General features: G+C 48.5%; 1 protein-coding gene across 2 annotated transcripts; it reads right to left on the bottom strand.

Annotated features, from left to right (window-relative positions):
* Positions 1–59: 59 nt before the first annotated feature.
* LOC106904045 (apoptosis-stimulating of p53 protein 1-like) lies at positions 60–24476 on the bottom strand. 2 transcript variants are annotated; one of them, XM_088003083.1, is made up of 23 exons: positions 22764–24476; positions 20992–21139; positions 20536–20640; positions 19978–20033; positions 16140–16235; positions 10946–11002; positions 10417–10537; positions 10269–10348; positions 9943–10110; positions 9096–9236; positions 8847–9030; positions 4916–4983; positions 4081–4252; positions 3242–3460; positions 3035–3166; positions 2738–2888; positions 2335–2372; positions 1929–2254; positions 1718–1855; positions 1468–1601; positions 1188–1354; positions 913–1112; positions 60–816 (listed from the first exon to the last, which is right to left on the bottom strand). In XM_088003083.1, exons 1-23 carry the CDS (start codon positions 22770–22772, stop codon positions 775–777), a joined length of 2952 nt encoding a protein of 983 aa, XP_087859209.1. In that variant the 5' UTR covers positions 22773–24476; the 3' UTR covers positions 60–774. The 2 variants fall into 2 exon arrangements, with proteins under 2 accessions (XP_087859209.1, XP_087859210.1); XM_088003084.1 differs by having other exon boundaries at positions 4081–4249.
* Positions 24477–24524: the final 48 nt, after the last annotated feature.

The raw sequence follows: 24524 nt of genomic DNA, 5'->3' as shown, positions 1-24524 counted from the left end.
TCCAGAATGTTTCTGAAAGAGGTTGGAGAACCAGAAAACACTGAAGCAAAGCTTGGAAGTCTGAGAGGTTTAAACACAATTATTAATGTTTTATTTGACTTTAATAATGCAGCTCAACAGGTCATAAAGCAGCTACTGGAAACAAAATGCTTGTGAAATAAAAATATTAACGTGGACATAAAATTCAGGCACATCCAGTCCAGCAGGTGGAGCCGCTGATCCAGCCCTAACAAAAACTGTCCACTAGATGGCAGGAGAGTCTCCACAGCGACAGAACTGATTCTAATGAGAAAAGCAAAGCTTGGCTAAATAAAGCAACATTAAGGAGAATAAAACATGAAAACAAGCAGCAAAGACGGTTCTGAAGCCTAGAATGACTCGGACCCAATGTTCTGACCCGGCCTGAATGTGACCCGGAACCTCTTATGAACAGTTGGAGTTCAGGGGAACCTTTGGAGACATGGACCGCTTCATTAAAGTGTCATCTTCACTTCCTGTTTCCTTCCTCTGATACTGATCCATCAGCAGCCCGAAGGTCAGAGGCCAACCAACCTTCAGATGACCTTCAACCGACCTGACACACCCTGGGTCACCTTTCACTGCTCTTCATCGCTTTTTCTGACCCACCAGGACCTCAGAGGCCAATCCCCCACAGACAGAAAGAGCCATTAGTGGGCAGATGTTTCCATCTTTCAGCTGCTGAAGGTCAACATCTGCTTTGCGTTTCCTCTCAGAACCAACCCTACACCCTCCTCTTCCTCATGGAGCCGGGCTTCACGCCAGCGACCTCTGTCTGGGTTTGATCCGTGGGTACAGCTGCAGAGAGGTCAACACGTTACTACAGGATGATCCTGAGGAGGCCAGGAGATACTCTGACCTCTGACTCATCATCAGTGAGGAAGGCTGTCTCACCCCCAGCAGGTTCCTCGCCACGTATCCCTCGCGGTCGTCCAGCCTGGCCCACCACCAGTCCGTCTCGGTGTCGTCATGGCGACGAAGCACGGTAACAGCGTTACCCTCGCTGAAGGATAGCTCGTCGTCCCGCCGTGCGGCGTAGTCCCACAGTGCGTACGCCGCCCCCTTGTTCATGATGCCCAGCTTCTCCTGGACGCCTGGGGAGGACGAAGCGGACGGTCAGGTGAGTCCGGGTGCTGCACCGGTACCTGGTTGGCTCCAGCTCCACCCACCATAGAGGAACTGGGAGCACTGGCTGTAGCCCTCCTCCATCTCCTCACACTTGTCAGCCGCCGTCTCCACATCACTGATGGTGGTGGCGAAGATGGCGGCTCCTGATTCCACCAGCATCTTACAGAGGTGGACACTGTTGCAGGAAGCGGCGCAGTGCAGCGGAGTCCTGCACGAGATACAGGAGGAGATGATAAGATGACCCCTGATAACCTCTGACAGCCCCTAGAGACAATGTGATGACCCCAAGATGGCGGTCCGGAGGACAGAGGAGGAACTGACCATCCGTCGCTATCAGCCGCGTTCACGTTCACTCCAAAGTCCAACAGGAACTTGACGATGTGGTGATGACCGGCGCACACGGCGTTGTGAAGAGGAGTGATACCTTCGTCGTTGGGCATGCTGGGGTTCTCCACCTGCAAGAGCCAGAGGCTAGGGTCAGAGGTCAGAGGTCAGGATGTTTGGATTGGAACCAAAGGAACCCGAGGAACCAGAGGAACCGGAGGAACCTCTGGGTGGAACCAGGCGGTACCTCATAGATGACCCTCTGGACCAGGTCGAACTCTCCCTCCAGTGAGGCGTCCAGCAGCAGAGCCAGGGGGTTGAACTTGACCCTCAGGCCATGACCCGTTCGCTCTGACGACGGCTTCTTCAGGTTGGTCCGCTTCGCCTGCGGACACAAGCAACCTGGTGACCATGGTAACAAGGTGGAAGCACCTAAGGGAGTCTGGGTCAATATGGACCTTTGGTCCTGAAGGCAGAGCAGCAGGTGCTGGAGGTAAGCCGTGGGTGGAGCCAGCGCCTCCCTGGTTCTGGTTCTGGACCTTGGACCTCTGTGGCTCTGGAGGCGAGCTGGGTTGGGTTGAGGGAGGCAGGATGGTGGTGCTTTCTGTCTCTTTGGGTGTTTCCATGGTAACGGAGGGTGAAGAGGAGCAGCAGGACTCTGAACTCAGGTCCTGACCTTTGACCTCTCTGTGCACTACCTTGTCTCCCGTTTCCAGGCTCCCGTTGGCTGAATGGACGACGTCCACGTCCCCCAGGAGCCCGTCTGGCTGGTAGAAAGGGTTCGCTGGAACAGAGGAGAGAACGTCTCTGAGCCCCTGGAATGACCGAGTCCGGAACCTCAACAGAACCTCAACCGAGTCCTACCAGAACCGCCCTCCATGCCTCCAGCCAGCGTGTTGAACCTGCACCACAAAACACCTTCATCACCCCCAATCTGCAGCAAGTGAAGCAACGCATGCTGGAGACGCTAACACTAGCTCTGCTAAAGCTAGCTCTGCTAAAACTAGCTCTGTCAAAAGTAGCTCTGCTAATGCTAGTTCTACTAAAGCTAGCTATGCAACGCTAGCTCTGCTAACGCTACAGCATTATACAAACACACTACTTAGTAGAAGCTAAATATCCTGTGAAGATTCTAACCCTAACTTCAGCACAGATGTTAAAAAAGCCGAGTAATTAGCTCTAAGCTAACAATTAGCTCCTCTACTGGCACATTAGCTGACGTGGGGCCACCGCTGGATGGTAGTTTCCACCAAGACGCTGAACTTACCGCTGGTACAGCAGCTTCTGGATGTTGGGCCCCTGGGGGCCCTCAGGTTCAGTGATGGAGCTCCGCTTCTTCAGGGGCCGTGGAGCGTTGCTGAGACGGCGCCGCAGAACCTCCAGGTCGGCGTCATTCTGGTACCGCAGCTGCGAGTGGGCTGAGGAGACAGCAGACCAGTATAAGCTCTGGTTTCCTGGTAAAGGCCCAGTTAACCACCAGAACGGCCAGTCAGTCTGACCGGTCCTATCACCATGGGAGTTATTAGGTCCTGTGTGAGTGGAGCAGATGGAGCTGGGAACCCACCGACTGGTGTCAGCTTGGTGGGACTGAGGGGACGAGGGAAGCCGTCCACGCCGGGCGGAGGAAGGACAGCGCTATCTCTGGCTTCGTCCTGCAGAGCGGGGGACGAGGATGGGACCATAGGCTTCCCGTAGACTGTGGAGACAGAGCAGACGGTGGGACGGGTGGTCGCCCCGATAGGACCTGCGGCGGCATCAAGGCGGTTCCGACCTGCCCTGACGGTGGCCCGGTTCCCAAGGGGGCCCGGGTTCTTGGCCTGAGGCTGATGCAGGTACATGCTGTAGATGGAGCTGCTGTTCATGGTGGCGGGGCCCTTCCTGGGGGACTGCAGCCTGGACGGCTGCTCCGGGACGTAGGGACGCACCGCCACCGCAGGAGGGGGGTCAGTCCGCTCCGACTGGAGGGACAGCGGGGAGGATGGCGCAGAACCTGGACACAGAACCAGAACCAGCTGCCAATACATGACAACTAGCTAACTGTTAGCTAAACACTAGCTCTTATCTAAGCAGTGTCTGTTAGCCAAATACTAACTTTTAGTGAAATACTAGCTCTTAGCTAAATATTAGCTGCTGGGCAAATGCTAGCTGTCAATTAAAGTACAGCTGTTAGAGAAACACTAGCTTTTAGCTAGACGCTAGCTGTTAGCTAAACATGTTGACGGTAGACTGGGCCGGTACCAGAGAATCCAGTCCAATCTCTCCTCCCATCAAAACCAGGTTCTGCAATAGAACCCTAAGAATCCTCTTCTTCAGTCAGAGGCTTCATTCGTAACCGCTGCAACACACACCTCTACAGGAGAAACTTCTCAACATATTTGTTTTTCTCATATTCTGTTTGTTGTTAATTTTTCCTTTTAATTTTAAATACTCTGAAATCCATAGAAAACAATGAAAGCATGAAAATATTTAGTAGAAATCAACATTCCATTTCTATTCCCTGTGAAAACAATCACAACTACATCCTGAAGTTTTATTATCTATAGGCCACAAGTGTAGATATGAGAATTCTAGTATTTCAAAGTATTTCCTGTGTGTCTCTCTAGGCGGTACCTGGGTTCTGGTTGGGGACGCGCTGCGGCGATGAAGATGAGGAACCGGTGGCGGTGGGGGGGCATGGCCAGCCCAGCGTCCCAGGTGCCGAGCGCGGCAGGGAGCTGCAGTGATGGGCGGCGGCCTGATGGGCGGCGCTGGGGTACGTCCCGTAGCCGGAGGGTCGCAGCTGCTGGGAGGACCAGAACTCGACTCACTGGCGTCTCCATAGCAACCACTACATGCATCAACCAGCTGAGACCAGATGTTTACATACTCCCCGTCTGACATGAAACCGGACTGAACTTCTAGGTTCAGGTCCAGTTCACCAAGCTGGTTCTGGATCCAGAAAAGTTCTGGATCTTCAGAACTTTTCAACCATTTCATGAGAGTTGACCTTTAACCTTTACCACCAGGATCAAGTCCATTCCTCCTCAGAGAACCACTGGAATGGGGTCAGGACTGTAACTGTTCTTCCTCACAGAACCTTCCAGTTCTGCAGACCAGAAAACCCGTTTGGACCCAACTGTCTAACAACACAGCCCCACAGCATGATGCTGCCACCACCACCATGCGATACAGTAGGGATGGTGGTCCCAGGCTTCCTAGCGTCCAGGAGACAGGACGTGTCTCCACAGACGAAGGTTTTGTCCCTCTGGACATCTGCAGGAACGGCTTCTTCCTCGCTGAAGCAGAGTGAGAATAAACCTATCAGAAGCTAACAAAGCCATGACATCACCACCGGGGCGGGGTTTAGAGGAACAGTGCTTTTCTAGAGCTTAGGGAACTGATGTGTGTCTGGTCTGGTTTCCGGTCAGACGGAGGGAACAGTCTGGGTCAGAAGAACAAACGGTACCGGTTCTGGACTGCAGGTCCTCCAGTCGGCTCCAGTCTGGCTGATGTTGGGCCACGGCGCGTCGCTGACTGAACAAGAAACAGAAGAAACAGAACAACGTCAAGAAACAGACTGGAAATTCAATAGGGACAACCAGGAACCACCAGGAACAACTAGAGACAACTAGAGACAATCAGGGACAACTTGAGACAACTAGGGACAACCAGGGACAACTAGAGACAACTAGAGACAATCAAGGACAACTTGAGACAACTAAGGACAACCAGGGACAACTAGAGACAACTAAAGACAACCAGGGACAACTTCAGACAAATAGAGACAACCAGGGACAACTAGAGACAATCAGGGACAACTTGAGACAACTAGGGACAACCAGGGACAACTAGAGACAACTAGAGACAAACAGGGACAACTAGAGACAACCAGGGACAACTAGAGACAACCAGGGACAACTAGGGAACACCAGGGACAACTTGAGACAATTATGGACAACTAGAGACAATTAGAGACAAACAGGGACAACTTGAGACATCTAGGGACAACCAGGGACAACTTGAGACAATTATGGACAACTTGAGACAACTAGGGACAACCAGGGAAAACTAGAGACAACCAGGGAAAACTAGTGACAACTAGAGACAACCAGGGACAACTTGAGACAACTAGAGACAACTAGAAACAACCAGAGACAACTTGAGACAACTAGAGACAACCAGGGACAACTTGACACAACTAGAGACAACCAGGGACAACTTGAGACAACTAGGGACAACCAGAGACAACTAGAGACAACCAGGGACAACTAGAGACAACCAGGGACAACTTGAGACAACTAGGGACAACCAGGGACAACTAGAGACAACCAGGGACAACTTCAGACAACTATGGAGAACTAGAGACAACTAGAGACAACCAGGGACAACTAGAGACAACCAGGGACAACTAGAGACAACCAGGGACAACTAGAGACAACTTCAGACAATTATGGACAACTATTGACGACTAGGGACAACTAGAGACAACTTGATACAATTATGGACAACTAGAGAAAACTCTTGACAACTAGAGACAACTAGAGACAACCAGGGACAACAAGAGACAACCAGGGACAACTAGGGACAACTAGAGACAACTAGGGAAAACCAGGGACAACAAGAGACAACTAGGGACAACAAGGGACAACTTGAGACAACTAGGGACAACCAGGCACAACTTGAGACAATTATGGACAACTTGAGACAACTAGGGACAACCAGGGACAACTAGGGACAACTTGAGAAAATTATGGACAACTTGAGACAACTAGGGACAACCAGGGACAACTAGAGACAACTACGGACTACCTGAGACAACTAGGGACAACCAGGGACAACTTGAGACAATTATGGACAACTAGAGACAATTAGAGACAAACAGGGACAACTTGAGACATCTAGGGACAACCAGGGACAAATAGAGACAACTAGAGACAACCAGGGAAAACTAGTGACAACTAGAGACAACCAGGGACAACTTGAGACAACTAGAGACAACCAGGGACAACTTGAGACAACTAGGGACAACCAGGGACAACTAGAGACAACTAGAGACAACCAGGGAAAACTAGAGACAACCAGGGACAACTTGAGACAACTAGGGACAACCAGGGACAACTAGAGACAACCAGGGACAACTAGAGACAACTAGAGACAACCTGAGACAACTAGGGACAACCAGGGACAACCTGAGACAATTATGGACAACTAGAGACAATTAGACACAAACAGGGACAACTTGAGACATCTAGGGACAACCAGGGACAACTAGAGACAACCAGGGAAAACTAGTGACAACTAGAGACAACCAGGGACAACTTGAGACAACTAGAGACAACCAGGGACAACTAGGGACAACCAGGGACATCTAGAGACAACTAGAGACAACCAGGGACAACTAGAGACAACCAGGGACAACTTGAGACAACTAGGGACAACCAGAGACAACTAGAGACAACTAGAGACAACCAGGGACAACTAGAGACAACCAGGGACAACTTCAGACAATTATGGACAACTAGAGACAACTAGAGACAACCAGGGACAACTTGAGACAACCAAGGAAAACCAGGGACAACTTGAGACAATTTTTGACAACTATTGACGACTAGGGACAACTAGAGACAACTTGAGACAATTATGGACAACTAGAGAAAACTCTTGACAACTAGAGACAACTAGAGACAACCAGGGACAACTAGAGACAACCAGGGACAACTATGGACAACTAGAGACAACAAGGGTCAACTTGAGACAACTAGGGACAACCAGGCACAACTTGAGACAATTATGGACAACTTGAGACAACTAGGGACAACCAGGGACAACTAGAGACAACTACGGACAACTTGAGACAACTAGGGACAACCAGGGACAACTAGGGACAACTTCAGACAATTATGGACAACTAGAGACAACCAGGGACAACTTGAGACAACCAGGAAAAACCAGGGACAACTTGAGACAATTTTTGACAACTATTGACGACTAGGGACAACTAGAGACAACTTGAGACAATTATGGACAACTAGAGAAAACTCTTGACAACTAGAGACAACTACAGACAACCAGGGACAACTAGAGACAACCAGGGAAAACTAGGGACAACTAGAGACAACTAGGGACAACCAGGGACAACTAGAGACAACCAGGGACAACTATGGACAACTAGAGACAACTTGGGACAACCAGGGACAACTAGAGACAACTACGGACAACCTGAGACAACTAGGGACAACTAGGGACAACCAGGAACAACTAGAGACAACCAGGGACAACTATGGACAACTAGAGACAACAAGGGACAACTTGAGATAACTAGGGACAACCAGGGACAACGTGAGACAATTATGGACAACTTGAGACAACTAGGGACAACCAGGGACAACTAGGGACAACGTTAGACAATTATGGACAACTTGAGACAACTAGGGACAACCAGGGACAACTAGAGACCACCAGGGACAACTTGAGACAATTATTGACAACTATTGACGACTAGGGACAACTAGAGACAACTTGAGACAATTATGGACAACTAGAGAAAACTCTTGACAACTAGAGACAACTAGACACAACTACAGACAACCAGGGACAACTAGAGACAACCAGGGAAAACTAGGGACAACTAGAGACAACTAGGGACAACTGGAGACAACCAGGGACAACTATGGACAACTAGAGACAACAAGGGACAACTATGGACAACTAGAGACAACAAGGGAGAACTTGAGACAACTAGGGACAACCAGGGACAACTTGAGACAATTATGGACAACTTTAGACAACTATGGACAACCAGGGACAACTTGAGACAATTATGGACAACTAGGGACAACCAGGGACAACTAGAGACAACTACGGACAACCTGAGACAACTAGGGACAACTAGGGACAACCAGGGACAACTAGAGACAAGCAGGGACAACTAGAGACAACCAGGAACCACCAGGGACAACTACAGACAACTAGAGACAACCAGGAACCACCAGGGACAACCAGGGACAACTAGAGACAACTAGGGACAACTAGAGACAACTAGGGACAACTTGAGACAACTAGCGACAACTAGAGACAACCAGGGACAACTAGGGACAACTAGGGACACTAGAGAACAGTAGAGACAACCAGGGACAACTAGAGACAACCAGGGACAACCAGGAACCACCAGGGACAACTAGAGACAACTAGGGACAACCAGGGACAACTAGAGACAACTAGAGACAACTAAGGACAACCATGGGCAACCAGGGACAAGCAGACCATGAGTCCCAACAGAAGGTAGTGCCAGGACAGATGAGGGGACAGAAAGATGAGACAGGATAGACAAAGGGACAGTCATCGTGGGGACGACCCTTTTAGAGGCGAGTCCATGTCCACCGTGAAGACACCAGGACCTGATAGGGAGCGGACGTGGCTGAGTGGCGCGGCTTTGGGCGGAGGGTCAGTGGGGCGCCCTGGGTCGCGCCTCCCTTCGGCCGGCGTCTGGACGTACGGGCAGACGGCTGCCACTCGGCCGGAGATGGCGGCACTGGGTTGCGGGGTAGTCCGGGGGGAGGATGGGCCCTCTTTCCGGCTCAACTGGAGGGGAGACGGGCGTCAGAGAGGACGGCGGGACAGGAAGTGGTGCAGGACAAGATCGGTACCTCTCCTCTTTTCCTGTGGAGACGGTTCCTCAGCTCTCCGATCCGGCGGTCCATGGCCGCCACTTGACCTGTCCGCTTGGACAGCAGCTCCTGGTTCTGGGCCAGCCGGCTGCTCTGCTCCAGGTTCTGGTGGTTCCGGGCCTGAAACACAGCCAGTACCAGTTCGTCTACATGAGTGACAAAATGAAGGCCAACAGCCTTCAATTGACTTCTATGTTGACTTCTAAACAACGTAAAGCCGACCTACACAAACCATCATCACAGTTTGAAACATATTTCAGTGTCATGAAATGTTGAAATGGGCTGCACAATGGAGCAGTTGGTAGAGCTGATGCGTTGCAGCAAGAAGGTTCTGCGTTCCCAGCCCCAGTCTTTCTGCATGGAGTCTGCATGTTCTCCCTGTGCATGGTGGGTTTTCTCCAGGTACTCCGGTTTCCTCCCACAGGCCAAAAACATGACTGTCAGGTTAATTGGCGTCTCCAAACTGTCCCTAGGTGTGTGTGTGTGTGTGTGTGGATGGTTGTTTGTCCTGTCTGTCTCTGTGTTGCCCTGCGACAGACAGGTGACCTGTCCAGGGTGACCCCGCCTCTCACCCGGAACATTAGCTGGAGAGGCAGCAGCACCTCCTGACCCCATTAGGGACAAGGGAGTTAGAAAATGGATGGATGGATGAAATGTTCAAATGTACTTTATTCTGAAGAACCATCGCGACTCCTTCTTGTCTGGCTGCACCAGGTGTCGCTTGTTTATTCATTTTAGACAGATTAATCCAGCAGCGCCTCCTACTGGCTCCTAGTACCCATCAGAGCCGTCAGTACCCATCAGAGCCATCAGAACCTGGGCTCACCTGCAGCTCCTGGTAGAGCTTCCTCAGCTCCACGCCAGCAGAGCCGGATAACAAGGAGCCCTTCAGGGCGGTGGGTCCCACCGGGGACCCTGAGGTGTCCGCCAGCCTCTCGGCATCGCTCTGCAGCTGGAGGCGGCCCCTCCTCAAGTCCTCCAACTGCTGGGTAAGCTGAACACCAGGAGGAAGACGAGAGGACGATGAAGAGCAAGAAAAGGCTAAAACACATCAAAGCAGCAGCAGCTGTTTGATTCTAATAGGAACAATTCATGCTGTTACAGCGCCCCCTACCTGCCGCAGCGCCCCCTACCTGCCGCAGCGCCCCCTACCTGCTCCACCCTGCTGACGGCAGCCTGCAGCTCATCTTGCTTCTCCTGGAACAAGCTGCTCACATGGTGGATCTCTGCGGCTGCAGACAGAAGCAGTAGAGCTCAGAGTGACGATCGGCTGGCTGATGATCGTTGGTGTTTGTCTTACTGAGGTTCCCGTTGATCAGCCTGCTGTAATCCACTTGGCCTCTCATGGCACGGATCTTCTTCAGCTTCGCCTCCTGGCTCTCCACCCGGTACTTGAGGCGCTGCAGCTGCTCCGCCTCCGCCTGCAGAGAGACAAACAGCTGGGGAACATCAGGGGGAACGTGTGAGGGAACATGTGAGGGAACATCTGGGGAACATAAGGGGAACATGTGAGGGAATATCAGGGGGAACATCTGGGAGAACATCAGGGGAACATGTGAGGGAACATCTGGGGAACGTGTGGGAATATCAGGGGGAACATCAGAGAAAACATGTGAGGGAACATCAGGGGGAACTTCAAGGGGAACATGTGAGGGAACATCAGGGGGAACTTCAAGGGGAACATGTGAGGGAACATCAGGGGGAACTTCAAGGGGGACATGTGAGGGAACATCTGGGGGAACTTCAAGGGGGACATGTGAGGGAACATCTGGGGGAACATCAGGGTGAAAATCAGGGGGAACGTGTGAGGGAACATCTGGGGAACCTACCTGTGAGTGTCCTGTGTTGGTTCTGCTGCCCTGCTGAAGGAACCGCAGCCGTTGCTCCTGAAACAGAGGAGAGTCATGAAGGTACTGCTGGTCCGGTTGTGGTTCTGGTTCCTCAGAGCTCCGAAACACTACACTGAACAGTATTTACTAGAGGTGTGCCGATCGATCGGTCAACGATCATAATCAGGCCGATTTCCGTGAAAAAGTGCATGATCGGTGATCATTGGCTCTTGTTGCCGATACCGATCATCTCATTTCCAACCTTCACTCTGCGCAAACGCGCAGCAACAAATCCTAAGCGATGTGGAACTATAACGCACTGAGTGAATGGGGAAGTTTGCGTGTTGCGGCGGAAAATTGAAGCAGGTCAAAATGTATCAACACAACGAAGCTAATACGACATAAAAACAATGAGATACTTGACGGAGTTTGGCTACATCGAGGCTCACTGCAGTAAAAAAGACATACGGAGGATCAGATAGCAGGTAAAGCAGCGCACAGCTACAAACACTCACCCGGATTAGCATGACGGTCAGAAAGCTAAACAAATAACCTGGAAAATGATTTAAGTCTTCGAGCTGCGATGTAAGACGCTGGTTCTGCTCTCCTGTTGAACCGCTGCTACGCTACAGGTAGTAATATCTGACAGACGGAGCTTCGCTTCTGCTCCACCTGGTAGTGACTCTCACACCGAACCTGCTTAAAGCTGCAGCATCTAACTTAAAAAATACATTTTACATCCGTATTAAAACTTTCGCTGTCCTAACATGAGACAGATAATCTCTAAAAAAAATAATCCATCTCCTCCCTGATCTGCATAATTACTCCGCTCAGTCAGAAACAGCCAATCAGAGCTAGCAGTAATCAGCTAGCCGCCATGCTAACAGGAAGTTTTCATTCAGTAACTCTGGATTGTTTATTGTAATGGATCCTGTTTTTGCCTTTGAATGTTAAGTTTTATACTTGAACTTCTTGGCAATGTTGAGAGGTTTTATTTTGGCTCTTTGCATTATTTAGCCTCTTCAGAGCCTTCATATGTTTTCAGTCTGTTAAAGATAGTATTATCAATAGCAGTACAATTTGCACAATGCCTGTTTTGTTTAGTTTTCTTCTTGGAAAAAGTTATTAAAAACAAGTTTTTGTCTAAATTAAGGTGAATTCATGGTTCCTTTTCCCACATAATGTAACTGGTAGGGTTTATGATAAAAAATAAATAAATAATAATTATGTGATCGGTATCGGTGATCGGCCCTCATGGGTGATCGGTATCGGTATCGGGAGGAAAAAACCTGATCGGCACATCTCTAGTATTTACTGTTAGTTTGTCCTACGATACAGGATATTAAATCTCACTGTGTGTTTTTTAGTAGGTGAGCCAAAATAAAAACAAATCTCTGATCAAACTTTTCCAGATTAAACTCCAACAATCTACACACTGAAGACAAATATTTTTATTTCTCTATCCACCTTATTCCTGAGAGGCTTACTGGGGAAACGATTATAGGTCTTACTTCCGGCGGCTAGCGGAAGTAGCATTATTTCACTGTAATTTGTAGAATTTTTTGCTAGTCTACATTCATGATAGTAGTTGCATCTCTCTTTTTGGTTATAATACAATATTTAGTTACACTTGTTCACGGACAAGTAGAGACAACTAGGGACAACCTGAGACAACTAAGTTTAATCAGGGGAGCGACAGGAACAAGATCAAGTTTTACAACCAGGTTTTACAAGTTTTGTACTGGAATGACCGTGAATTAGCATCGCTGCTAGCAGCTCGTTTCTCCGAAGAGCTGAAAGGAATAAAGAGAAAAGCAGAGAAGCTGAGCTGCTGTTAGCGCTGACGGTGTAAAACACCAGAACTACATAATATTAGCTCGGTGTGATGTGAATTTTTTCATTTGTATTTAAAAAAATAATAAAGTTCATGATCTGAGTCTTTATCATTATGATTGGGCCAGGAACATTTCTTGTAAGACAAAATAAAATATCTGGGCTCATTTAGTCCATCAGAACCAGAACCTCGAGGTTCTCCATTGCTGAGTGTCGCTGCATATCAGCGGATAAATGACCGCAGCTGCTGCGCTCCAAACCGCAATATGGAGAATCTCCCCACTGGACCAGAACCGAACCGAATCGCATATTAATCTGTTACAGAGAGCAACTTTCCACTGGAAAATGTCTGCCCTTGTGGATCTCGGGTAACTGTTGTTCTGTTCGTGGCTGTACTTTAATAATCCGACCAGGTTTACTTTGTGGCTACAGCAGCACGTGTGTTGATTGACACCCATTTTGTCTGATTTGAAGAAGGCCAACTTCACTCAGGTGCTAAATAAGCTAGTGCGGGTTATTTGCAGCCATTTCTTCAAGTCGCCATCCCTCCCCTCAATAACTGTAGGTAGCGGTAAAACAATACTGCCGCATTTAAGCTGTGATAACTGGAGTTCCCACATATTTTATAGCCTAAAACCTCTGTGGAAAGCCAGTTAGCGAGTTGCTAACCCGCAAACAAATGGCGGTTCCGGTTAGTAACGGACATAGACATAATATAAGCATAGACGCCTCATGGACCGCTCCGGCGCAGGAAATACGGCGGCCATCTTGGAGCGGTCGTCCCTCCTACTTTGCTCAACCAAAACAGCAGAAGATGCCTCAGCACTGAGGGATATTGTTGTTCGGATCGATGGATTATTGATGTGAGGGCTCCACAGACAACATTTCACAAGTAAGATGGACATATTATTGTGTATATATTGTGATTCGAATATTACTTTACTGTATTTATGTCCACCTACCAACTAATATTAGCTACAGTGCTTGGTGTAATACGGGTTCAGCCCCGCTATGAAGGCTAACTGAGATTCCGTAAATCTAAAAAAATTAATTATTCTCTAACATTGACTTAGATTATCTGACACAAGGGCCTATATTAGAAATGAAACAATATAACACATATTATAAAACTTATATTATGTGTTATAACATTCACTGGCAAAGTTTACACAGGTGGTAAAGACTATTATTTATATTCTTTCACTCTGTCCAAAGTAAGATACATCCTAAATCTTCCGTTTTTGTTTTGAAAGTTTCCTAAAGACACGATGTGAGGAAGAAGAGGGAGAAATCTATAAAGAGAGACGGATTCACTGCAGCACGGATGAATCTCACCGGATTTTGGACTCGTCGGCTGAAAAACATATCTTATATATATATATATAAAAAAAAAAAAATTCCCCTCTCACCCTCCGTGGGTGGTCTCTTTCATCCTCTGAGCTCGGGTCCTCTACCAGAGGCCTGGGAGCTTGAGGGTTCTGCGCAGTATCTTGGCTGTGCCTAGAACTGCACATTTCTGGACTGAGATGTCTGATGTTGTTCCTGGGATCTGTTTGAGCCACTGCTCCAGTTTGGGGGTGACTGCCCCGAGGGCCCCGATGACCACAGGCACCACTGTGGTCTTCACCTTCCAGGCCTTCTCCAGTTCCTCTCTGAGGCCCTGGTATTTCTCCAGTTTCTCCTTTTTCCTGATGTTGTGGTCACTTGGTATTGCTACATCCACCACAACAGCTTTCCTCTGTTCTTTATCCACCACCACAATGTCCGGTTGGTTCGACATTACCATCTTGTCTGTCTGGATCTGGAAGTCCCACAGGATCTTAGCTCGGTCATTCTCCACCACCTTTGGGGGTGTCCCCCATTTTGACCTCAGGGCTTCCAGTCCATATTCTGCACAGATGTTCCTGTACACTATGCCCGCCACTTGGTTATGTCGTTCCATGTACGCTTTCCCTGCCAGCATCTTGCACCCTGCTGTTATGTGCTGGACTGTCTCAGAGGCCTCCTTGCACAACCTACACCTTGGGTCTTGTCTGGTGTGGTAGATCTGAGCTTCTATTGCTCTGGTGTTTAGGGCCTGTTCCTGGGCGGCCAGGATGAGGGCCTCTGTGCTGTCCTTGAGTCCAGCTTTCTCCAGCCATTGGTAGGATTTCCTGATATCAGCCACTTCAGTTATTTGTCGGTGGTACATCCCATGTAGGGGCTTGTCCTCCCATGATGGTTCCTCCAGCACCTTGTCCTCTGTTCCCCATTGCCTGAGACATTCGCTGAGCGCATCGTCCATTGAGGCTTTGTCCTTGATGTATTTATGGATCTTGGATGTTTCATCCTGGACAGTGGCTCTCACACTCACTAGTCCTCTGCCTCCTTCCTTACGGCTCGTGTACAGTCTCAGGGTGCTGGATTTGGGGTGGAACCCTCCATGCATGGTTAGCAGCTTCCGAGTCTTTACATCCGTGGCCTTCATCTCTTCCATTGGCCAGCTAATTATATATATATATATATATAATTATATATATATATATATATATATATATATATATATATATATATATATATATATATATATATATATATATAATTCAGTATTAATCATTACTTATTAGTGTTTGTATAGTTATATAAATATGTATTGATATTACTAAATAATTTATTAAATAAATTATGAACGGCTGTGTGCTTTGTAATATGCTCTTCATACATCGATATCAGAATATTCCATTCCTATTCTATTGTTATAGCCACTAAGCATATTTAAATATGATGAACTATGTATTAAAAACATACTTAAAAAATACAATTGTTTATAAATGTTGCTTTGATAGATGATTGAATATGGTTTACAGTAACAAAAAAGTGTGTTATGATCTTTTAAATCCGCTGATACGTCATTGTGCTGCTAAACACATAACGCTGAGTGGAGTGGTGGACCGCTCCAAGATGGCCGCCCTAAATCTCGTCAGCGACAATAGGCGAGAGCGGTCCATGAGGGTCTATCCTTATATTATGTCTATGGTAACGGAAGTCGTACCCATAATTCACGCAAAGCATCATGGGGCATAGGAATAAGGTGGATACGTTAAATCATAGACATCAATCGTATTAATGTCTATGCGTTAAATAACTTGATTTCTGTAACTTGCCACATCCAGGTGGCCAGATACTGCCACCTGCAGGTGGGAGGTAGCATCTCTTCAAGCTGATGCTTTTCAACATTTATTCAGAAAATTCATAAAATTAAAAAGAAAAATTTCAATTATGCATCACAGGAAGAAAAATAGCAGGGATCTTTTGATTTTGCACAAATTTCCACAACAACCGGAGGAGCTGTTCGCAGTGGCTGCTTCGCTGCTGCTGTTACCTTGGCCATCAGCATCTGCTGCTGCGCCTCGATCTGCTGCTGCTGCCTGGTGGCCATTTCCTGGAGCTCAGAGAGGGTCAGCTCTACCTGCGGGACCTGCACACACACGCACACACACACACACACACACACACAAACACATACACACACACACACAGAGTAAAGGACATTTTAACAGTGAGTGTCTCCAGAGCAGAGGTAGGTTTGGTTTAGAAAAACTTTTCCTGTCTGATTATTAAAACTGAAAGCTTTCTGCAGTAACTTGAGAACAAGTTGGCTCTAAATATGCTGAGTCACTGGTTACCAAGGTGATTCCCTGGTGTTCATGGGAGCAGCAGCACTGATGAAAACAGTTCCTGTGGCCACCATGCGATGGCAGCATGGACAGGTTAGAGGAAGCACCTGGCCACTGAACTTCATCTTCCTGCTACAGCTTTAACCGGCTCAGATCAGTTAGCTGTTAGCCAGAAGAGCTACTCTTTACTTCCCTCTAGTGGTGAAGCATAGGCATGCTAACCACTCAGGTCTGATGTTTTTCATATTTCCCATCAGTCACTACAGTTTTAGGATGAAGGCCATTTTCAAGATGGCTGACATATTTGAGCCTCTTAAAACATTTTTGCCTTAAGATGTTTCCCATCTTCATAACAGATGAACTTTATAAAATGTGGGAGAATCATAACCTGAGGACTGCAGCTAGCGAGTCATCATGGTTAGCTTTAGCTTCTGCTAATCTTTAATGTGATTAGCACTTTAGCATTAGCATGTTTTTGTTAAGCAGTTTAGTATAATTTTGTGTGTAGCAGTTTAGCTTCTGCCATTTTCTTTTCAAGTATTTAATGGATTACTGTTAGCATGGCTAAGATTTTTGTTTAGCAAATTAGTGGTTGGAAACACCAGAACCCTCCAGAACCTCTAGAATCTCCAGAACCCTTCAGAACCTCTAGTACCCGCCAGAACCCTCTAGAATCTCCAGAACCTCTAGAACCCTTCAGAACCTCTAGAATGTCCAGAACCGTCTGGAACCTCCAGAACCTCCTGATCCTCCAGAACCCTGTGTCTGGTTCTGCGGGGCTCCTTATCTTGGTGGAGCCAGCAGAAGTTCAGCCGGTGTAGTCGATGTGTGGTGATGTCCAGCAGAACCCTGCCAGTTCCGCCGGCCCGGTCCGGCCCGGCTGCAGTACCTGCAGATTGTCCCAGGTGATCCTGCAGGAGCGGACTTTGATCTTGCTGCATTGTCCTTCCACCGTGAACTCCTGCACCAGGTCCACTTCGTTCCACTCCATGGTCCCGGCCGGGCCGGTCCGGCAGGGGAAACCGGACCAGACCAGAACTTTATCTGGTGTCGAGCTCAGGTCTACTTCAGATACAGTCTTCTTGGCGAGTTCTGCTGTGGGAACCGGGTCAGAACCAGCATGTTCTGTTTCTCTCCTCTTCCTGCTGCAGCTCTTTGCTGCGACACCCCTCCCCCCCTCCCCCGTCTCTCGCCCGTCTCCTCTCTCTCTCTACTGCAGCAGAGCCGGCTTAGCCCCGCCCCCTCCAGATGTGCCTGATGAGGAAGATGATGCTGCCAGAGCGAAGAACAGAGGGAACGTCCTGCCGGCTGCGTCACGCTGCGGGACAGACGACCCGGTCCGAGCCGGTCCGAACCGGTCCAACATTCTGCTGGTCCAGATGTGAATCCAGGATGTGGTCAGATCAGGAAAATTGACAGAGAAATGGTGGAGGATAGTCTGGAGCGGATCAGAACTGGAATCTGGACCGGATCAGGAGTTTAGCCCGATTCTGGGTCCAGAATAATCTGGTTATTGTTGCAGATGAACTGAATCTTTTGGTGTGAACAGTTCTTTTTCATTTTCCTGTAAATCCGTTTAACCACTGCACTCGCTGCTAACTGCTAACCACTCACAGTTAACCGTTAGCCGCTAATCACTAGCCGCTAACCACTCACAGTTAACCATTAGCCGCTAATCACTAGCCGCTAACCACTCACAGTTAACCATTAGCCGCTAATCACTAGCTTCTAACCACTCACAGCTAACCACTAGCCTCTATCTGCTAACTGCTTTGTTAATAAAAAGTCTGGTTCTGGTTCTGCTGAGCCCAGGTTGGCCTGGTTCTGGTGCGGTCTGGTTCGGGTCGGACACTGACATCATCCTCCTGCTTCCTGTGAGGCCCCACCCCCTCACAGCTGATGTCACTTAAAGCTGCAGGCATCCTCTTAAAGCGACAGCGTCCCATTAAACACAGCCGCTGCATCTCATAGCGTTGCCATGGAGACGGATGTCTTGCATGTCCACCAGTCCTGTCCCCGTCCTGACCTGATCTCAGGCTACAGGTCAAAGGTCAAAACTTCTCCGTTCCAGGACGCTGATTCTGTTCAACCAATAAACCATCAGAACTAACCTGCAGCGGCCCGGTTCTGCTACTGACACTCGGTTCTGGTACCTGTGGAGACGGAGACTCTGCAAGGTGAGAGAAAGAGGAGGAAGAGGAGGAGCTTTCAGACAATCCTCTTAACCCGGTTATGTCATGGACCAGGATAATCCTGCCTTCACTGACCGACCTGACCGGATCAGAACCGGGTCATCACTGCAGCAGCCGAGGTTCAACATGGAGGAGGAAAAGGAGGAAGAGGAGCTGGCTGTTTCTACTGAGTTACTCAGAGACCAGACCGTCCTCAGCAGTCCGGTCCGGCCCGGTCCAGACCCAGTTTGATCACCACCACTTAGTGCTGGAGCCATATAATGATGACTGTCACTAATCCAGGATTACACACACACGCACACACACACGCGCGCACACACACTTATGACTGTCTCAGACTATTTTTAGGTTCTGATCCGCCTTCAGTCCAGACTCTGCTGGTTCTGACCAAGTCCAATTCAACTCTAAAACTAAAGCCGGTTCCTTCACTTACAGCTTTACTTTGACTAGATCAGAGGTTCCCAAACTGTGGGGTGCGCCCCCTAGGGGGGGCGCCGTGTCATTGAAGGGGGGCGCAGGAAGCCGTCTGGATGAAAAAAAAACAAAACAAAACATGAACACTGTATGCGCTGGGTTTTTACCTTAGAATGGCCAACTCTCTGTTATTCCTATATCAATTTGATACAGTAGGCTTTCACACTTCCCATATCTGTGTCCTCTGTCACTTTTGTCAGCAGTTAAAACTGTTTAATCCGTTGTTAACATGTGGTAACCTGTTTTTCCGAGCCGCCTTTAAACGCAACATGAGCGCTACACGCTCGCGCTGGGTTTCCACCTGTGAAGGAGACCTGCTGCTGCTGGGCGGAGCTACGTAGGTTTGTGTTAGAATCACGGCAGCAAACCAGCAAACCGCAAAGAACTTTTCACAGTTTTTCCCTCCAAACTAACCGACTGAGTTGAGTGAAGCTGTTGGATGCAGGTAATGTTAGCTAAAAGATGACTAGCTAATGTTAGCTAAAAGATGACTAGCTAACATCAATACAGAACCTTAAGCTTAACAAGTACCTTGTAGGCTACCGATGTTGGTGTCTATTTTCAGCTACGTACATTCATTTTGCCCCCAAAAAAGTCGATGCCCCCCCACCCCCCATTTGTAATCCATGGGGGGGGGCACAGAAAATGTTTGGAAATCACTGGGGGGGCGCAGAAGAAAAAGTTTGGAAACCACTGGACTGGATCATATAAGCCGTGCATGTGTTCTGGTTCTGGTCCAGCCTGATGGGTTGGAGCTGCAGGCTGGTGTCAGAGCAAACAGATCCAGAACCATCAGGTGTCTGTGTTGTGTTTGCAGCGTTCTGGTTGTTGGTTGTTTAAGCTGCTGGTTCTGGAGCGAAGAACGCGGCATACTTACATCATGGCTTTCTGCTGCCACTGAGGTCCGGTTCTGATCCGAGGTCGGCGGGTTTCCTGCAGAACAAACAACAAAATCTCATTCAGACTCAAAGGATCGAGGGCCAGATGAGTCATGTGACCCGACAGTACTGACCCTGGTGCCGACCCGACCACCCCGCCCAGCAAGGGCGTAGGTTCGGTCTAAGTCTTGGTGGGGACCTTTCCAAAACTCACTATAAACCCTCAACCTGGAGTTTTCTACCAGGTGAATTTGGCATTGTAGTTCTACCTGGTGGCCACAGGGGGCGGTGTTGTAGTTCTACCTGGTGGCCACAGGGGGCGGTGTTGTAGTTCTACCTGGTGGCCACAGGGGGCGGTGTTGTAGTTCTACCTGGTGGCCACAGGGGGCGGTGTTGTAGTTCTATCTGGTGGCCACAGGGGGCGGTGTTGTAGCTCTATCTGGTGGCCACAAGGGGCGGTGTTGTAGTTCTATCTGGTGGCCACAGGGGGCGGTGTTGTAGTTCTACCTGTCTATGGTTCTACCTGGTGGCCACAGGGGACGGTGTTGTAGGTCTACCTGGTGGCCACAAGCGGTGCCTGAGGTAGTAGCGGACCTCGGGCCTCCGGGCCCCCCAGGCGTTCAGCAGATCCAGCAGCAGCAGCTCCTGAGGGAGCGGATGCTCTGAGGAAGACAAGATGGCGTCACTTTCTGGAGGCAGCAGACTGATCCTCGCCCTGAGGTTCTGATGCGGTTCTGATGGACCCTATCAGGCTAAATAAACTGGCAGATTGTTTCACATATAAATTTTTTTCAGTTATCAGTGAAATAATTTCCAGTTTTATTAATATTCAAGTTATTGACAGAAATGTGGCTGCTGAAACGTTAGTAAACATTTGCAGCAGAACCAGAACCAGAACCTGGACCTAGACCCCTGATCCCAGCGCCATCAGAGGAACGTCACACAGACCGCCGTGTGCCAGGGGCTCTGCACCGGTCCTGGTTCCGACCTGGTTCGGTCCCAGTTCCACTCACCGTGACCGTTCCAGACCTCGGCCAGGTGGCACTCGGACTCGCCCGCCTCCTTGCAGAACTCCACCACGTCGGTCACTCTGGTTGCCGTGGTAACAGGGACCTCGGTTAGCATCTGCTGGGTGTCGTTGAGGTAAACCGTCAGGATCAGCTGTAGCCATGGAAACACAAGGCCAGGTCTGATTGGCGGATCAGTAACAGATAATAAAAATCATCTTCACAGAGCAGGAGCCAATCAGGATCCAACCTGCTGTCTGATCCAGAAGTATTCATACTTTAAAATCATTGTTTACATTTTAATTGTCAAAAATACTTTATTTACATTTGCTTAACTTGATAACTTAATAAAAACAATAAATTAACTTGGATAAACATAATTTGATAACTTCTGACCAACTAGCGAGATACATTTAAGTTGGATCAGCTGTTCTCTTTTTTCAGTGCATCATCCGCCAACGTAACGAGGTAAACAGGAAAAAAATAATAATAATTGTTTTCCGATCACAGATCCATAAACATTTAACCTTCAGTCCCAGTTATTAACCTCATTAAACCTTTACATCCTTTTTACTGCCTTTAAATGTAGATCTGATCATAGCTATGATCACGAGAATCCTACCAAAATAAAAGCATACAAGTCACCAATAGTTAGCATAAAAGCTAACCCTAGCCATTAAAAGCCGGATCTTTACCGTTTCCTCTCTCTGCCATTAGACAGGAGACAGGAAGTCAAGCCGCTCTCTTACAGTAAACGTAAAGAGTTTCCCTCTTGGCTACCCCACCACGTCCCTACCAACCGGACAGGATGCTGTCGCAATAGCAACCACTGACTCAGCATTAAATCCAGTGACTCGGCAGCTACAAGCAGGAAGTTTTGGTTGGGTTTTAATTTGGTCTAAATGTCATGAAGCTGGACAGATGTGAACCAAGTTGGATCAGAGACACGAAAACAGGAGCTGACCCTGTGATGTCACAGTGATGATGTCACAGCGGATCAGCGCTCCACAGATAAATTCAAGATAATCTGGGATGAGAAATCTCTCTGAATCAAACATCCATGGACAGACACAGAGGGAGAGACAGAGGACAGCAGAGACGGGGGGCAGAAGAGAGCATCCCCTGAGTCCTGGAGGAAACTCCTGGAAGGCTCTGGGTCAGGCACGTACAGAGAGGGGGGGGCTGGGGGGGCTTGAGCACCTGCCCCTTTAGTGGTCTCTGCACGGCCCTGCTCTGGGTTCATTCCCAGTCAGGAAGCAGCTTGAACAGGGAGGACTGGTGGAGTTGCTGTGAAAGCGTTTCAACTTTTAATAAGAGGATTTAATTTTGAAGAAAGCGATACTAAAAACTGACAAAAAAGGATTTTCTGCTTAATGTGCTGGTAGTCCAAATGTCAGCCATGATGGAGCCACAAATGGCCCCCAGTCCCACTTTGGACCCCTTCTGGTGGTATCTGAGTTAATTATGTGGTGAAGATAGAAGGAATGCTCCTTTAATCATTAAACAATATTATTATTATTATTATTATTATTATTATTATTATTTAAATGAAGCGCCCCAGGCTGAGACACCCTGGGCGGTGTGCCACACTGGGGCCCAGAACCCGGACACCTGCTGGTACCAGACGGCCGGGGACCCCTGGGAGTCACAGTACTCACTTTAGAGATTGTGGTTCTGGTCCAGTAGCGGCGGATCTACCCGGCCGTTAGTTTCCGTTACTTCCCGTTAGTTTCCGTTAGTTCCCGTCAGTGTCGGTCGGAACCGAAGGGGAGACTTACCGGTAACATTTCTGCCGCTGCGGTGGGAATCAGTTCCTCCTTTTACCGCGTCCAGTTTATGTCCCGAACCAGATACCCGAACCTCCGCCGAACTTTCTCAGGCAGCCCGAACCCTCCCTTCCTTCCTTCCGGAGCTGCTCCCTCTCGGTCCGCCCGGACCGCCGCTCCAGCTTTCACTGACCAGAGGAATGACCCACTTTGGTGTTCCGAACCCAAAGCAACCGCAGGACCTTCTGGGCCTAAAGGGGTCAGGGTTCCGAACACGCCTCTCCTTCCTCCCCAAGAGAAAGGGTGCAGAAACCCAGAGAAGTATCAATCGCGGATCGATGCTGCTGATCAGCGCGCCCTCTGCCGGCAGAGCCAGCAGCTGCAGCTGAAATTTTTATTATTCCGTTTTTATTTATTTGGTATAAAAGGCAGGCGGCTTTCAGCACGAGGTTCTGATACCTGATGTTCCGGTCCGGGTGGTTCTGCTTGTGGATCATCCTGCTGAAAACATGGACAAGTTAGCGCTGTTAGCTGAGAGACGTTCCTCTGCTGGCCTTGATCAGATCACCCCTCACCATGATGCTGCTGCTGCCAACCTGCTGGTTCTGACCCATCAGAACTGTTCTGGACCTAGTTCTGGGATGATGGATGAGTTCAGCTGGTTATAATCCTCAGTGTCGCCCTCTGGTGTTCACTGGAGGCCAGCACAGCAACAACCAGCACCCAGGGGATTTACCTAGCAAGCTAACTATTTAGCTTCAATCTAAATCCTTCCTAAGTCATAACACTCTTTTAAAATCTCGCTTGCAACTCAGTCTGGCTTTCCTCCCATTGACTGGGATTATCTCTTGTAGAGTTTTTCTTTTTTGGTGAATGATGACGTCAATTTTCTGCGTTCTAGCCCTGTTGAACCCTGCCTGTAGTTTCATCCCGTGGTTTCATTCATGTTGGGAGAAGAAATGAACTAACAGTTCAGTTCGTTTTGGCCACACCTCCAAATACTGAATTAACATCAACAGCTGCCTCATTTATGCTGAAATATTGGAGCTTTTCAAAGAATTCTCTTTAATTATTTAACAAATAAACTGTTACAATTCTATTTTTATGTTGCCAGCATTATGCTAAGTGTAACTGTAATAAATGTTTTTTAATATGTTGACAGATGGATAATGGGAATCCAAATAAACAAACTTAGCTAGCTAGCTAAATATTTAGCTTGAACCTGAAACCCAGTAAGATCTGGTTTTGGTTCTGGTCCAGTAACTCTGCTGCAGTCCAGACAGTGCTGTAGGACATCAGTCACTGGCTGCTATGTGTCCACGGTGCCTTCACCCTAACCACCGCTGATTACTCAGAGGATGACCTTTCACCTGGTTTCACTCAATGGAGGTTCCACAGCAGGAGTGACCCTTGGAGGAAATCTTAAACCATGACCTCTGACCTTAGCTGAGGCCTGAAGACGTTCTGGTTCTTCTGGACCTCCTGGATTGGTTCTGCAGAACTTCAGAGACGGTTCTGAATCCTATCTGTTCCTCATCTGATCCAGAGCCCGACTGGATCAGAAGAACCTGGTGTGTTTCTGCCTCCTTTCTGCGGCTGGCCGGGTTCTATGGGCCTTCGGGTCTGGTCCAACATGGCTGCCGTTTTTGGATCGTTAACCATATTTTTAGTCACAAACTGAATCCTGAATATTTAGTTTGTAACTTTATTTTGAAGGTCAATATTAAATATTCACTTCCTGTGAATAATTATTTCACAGGAAGTGAAAGAACT

The sequence above is a fragment of the Poecilia mexicana genome, unplaced genomic scaffold, assembly GCF_051168715.1.
Source record: "Poecilia mexicana isolate PSO_F unplaced genomic scaffold, ASM5116871v1 scaffold_23, whole genome shotgun sequence".
Taxonomy (NCBI): domain Eukaryota; kingdom Metazoa; phylum Chordata; class Actinopteri; order Cyprinodontiformes; family Poeciliidae; genus Poecilia; species Poecilia mexicana.
The sequence above is the reverse complement of the archived record's forward strand: the minus strand, read 5'-3'. Positions and strand labels throughout refer to the sequence as shown.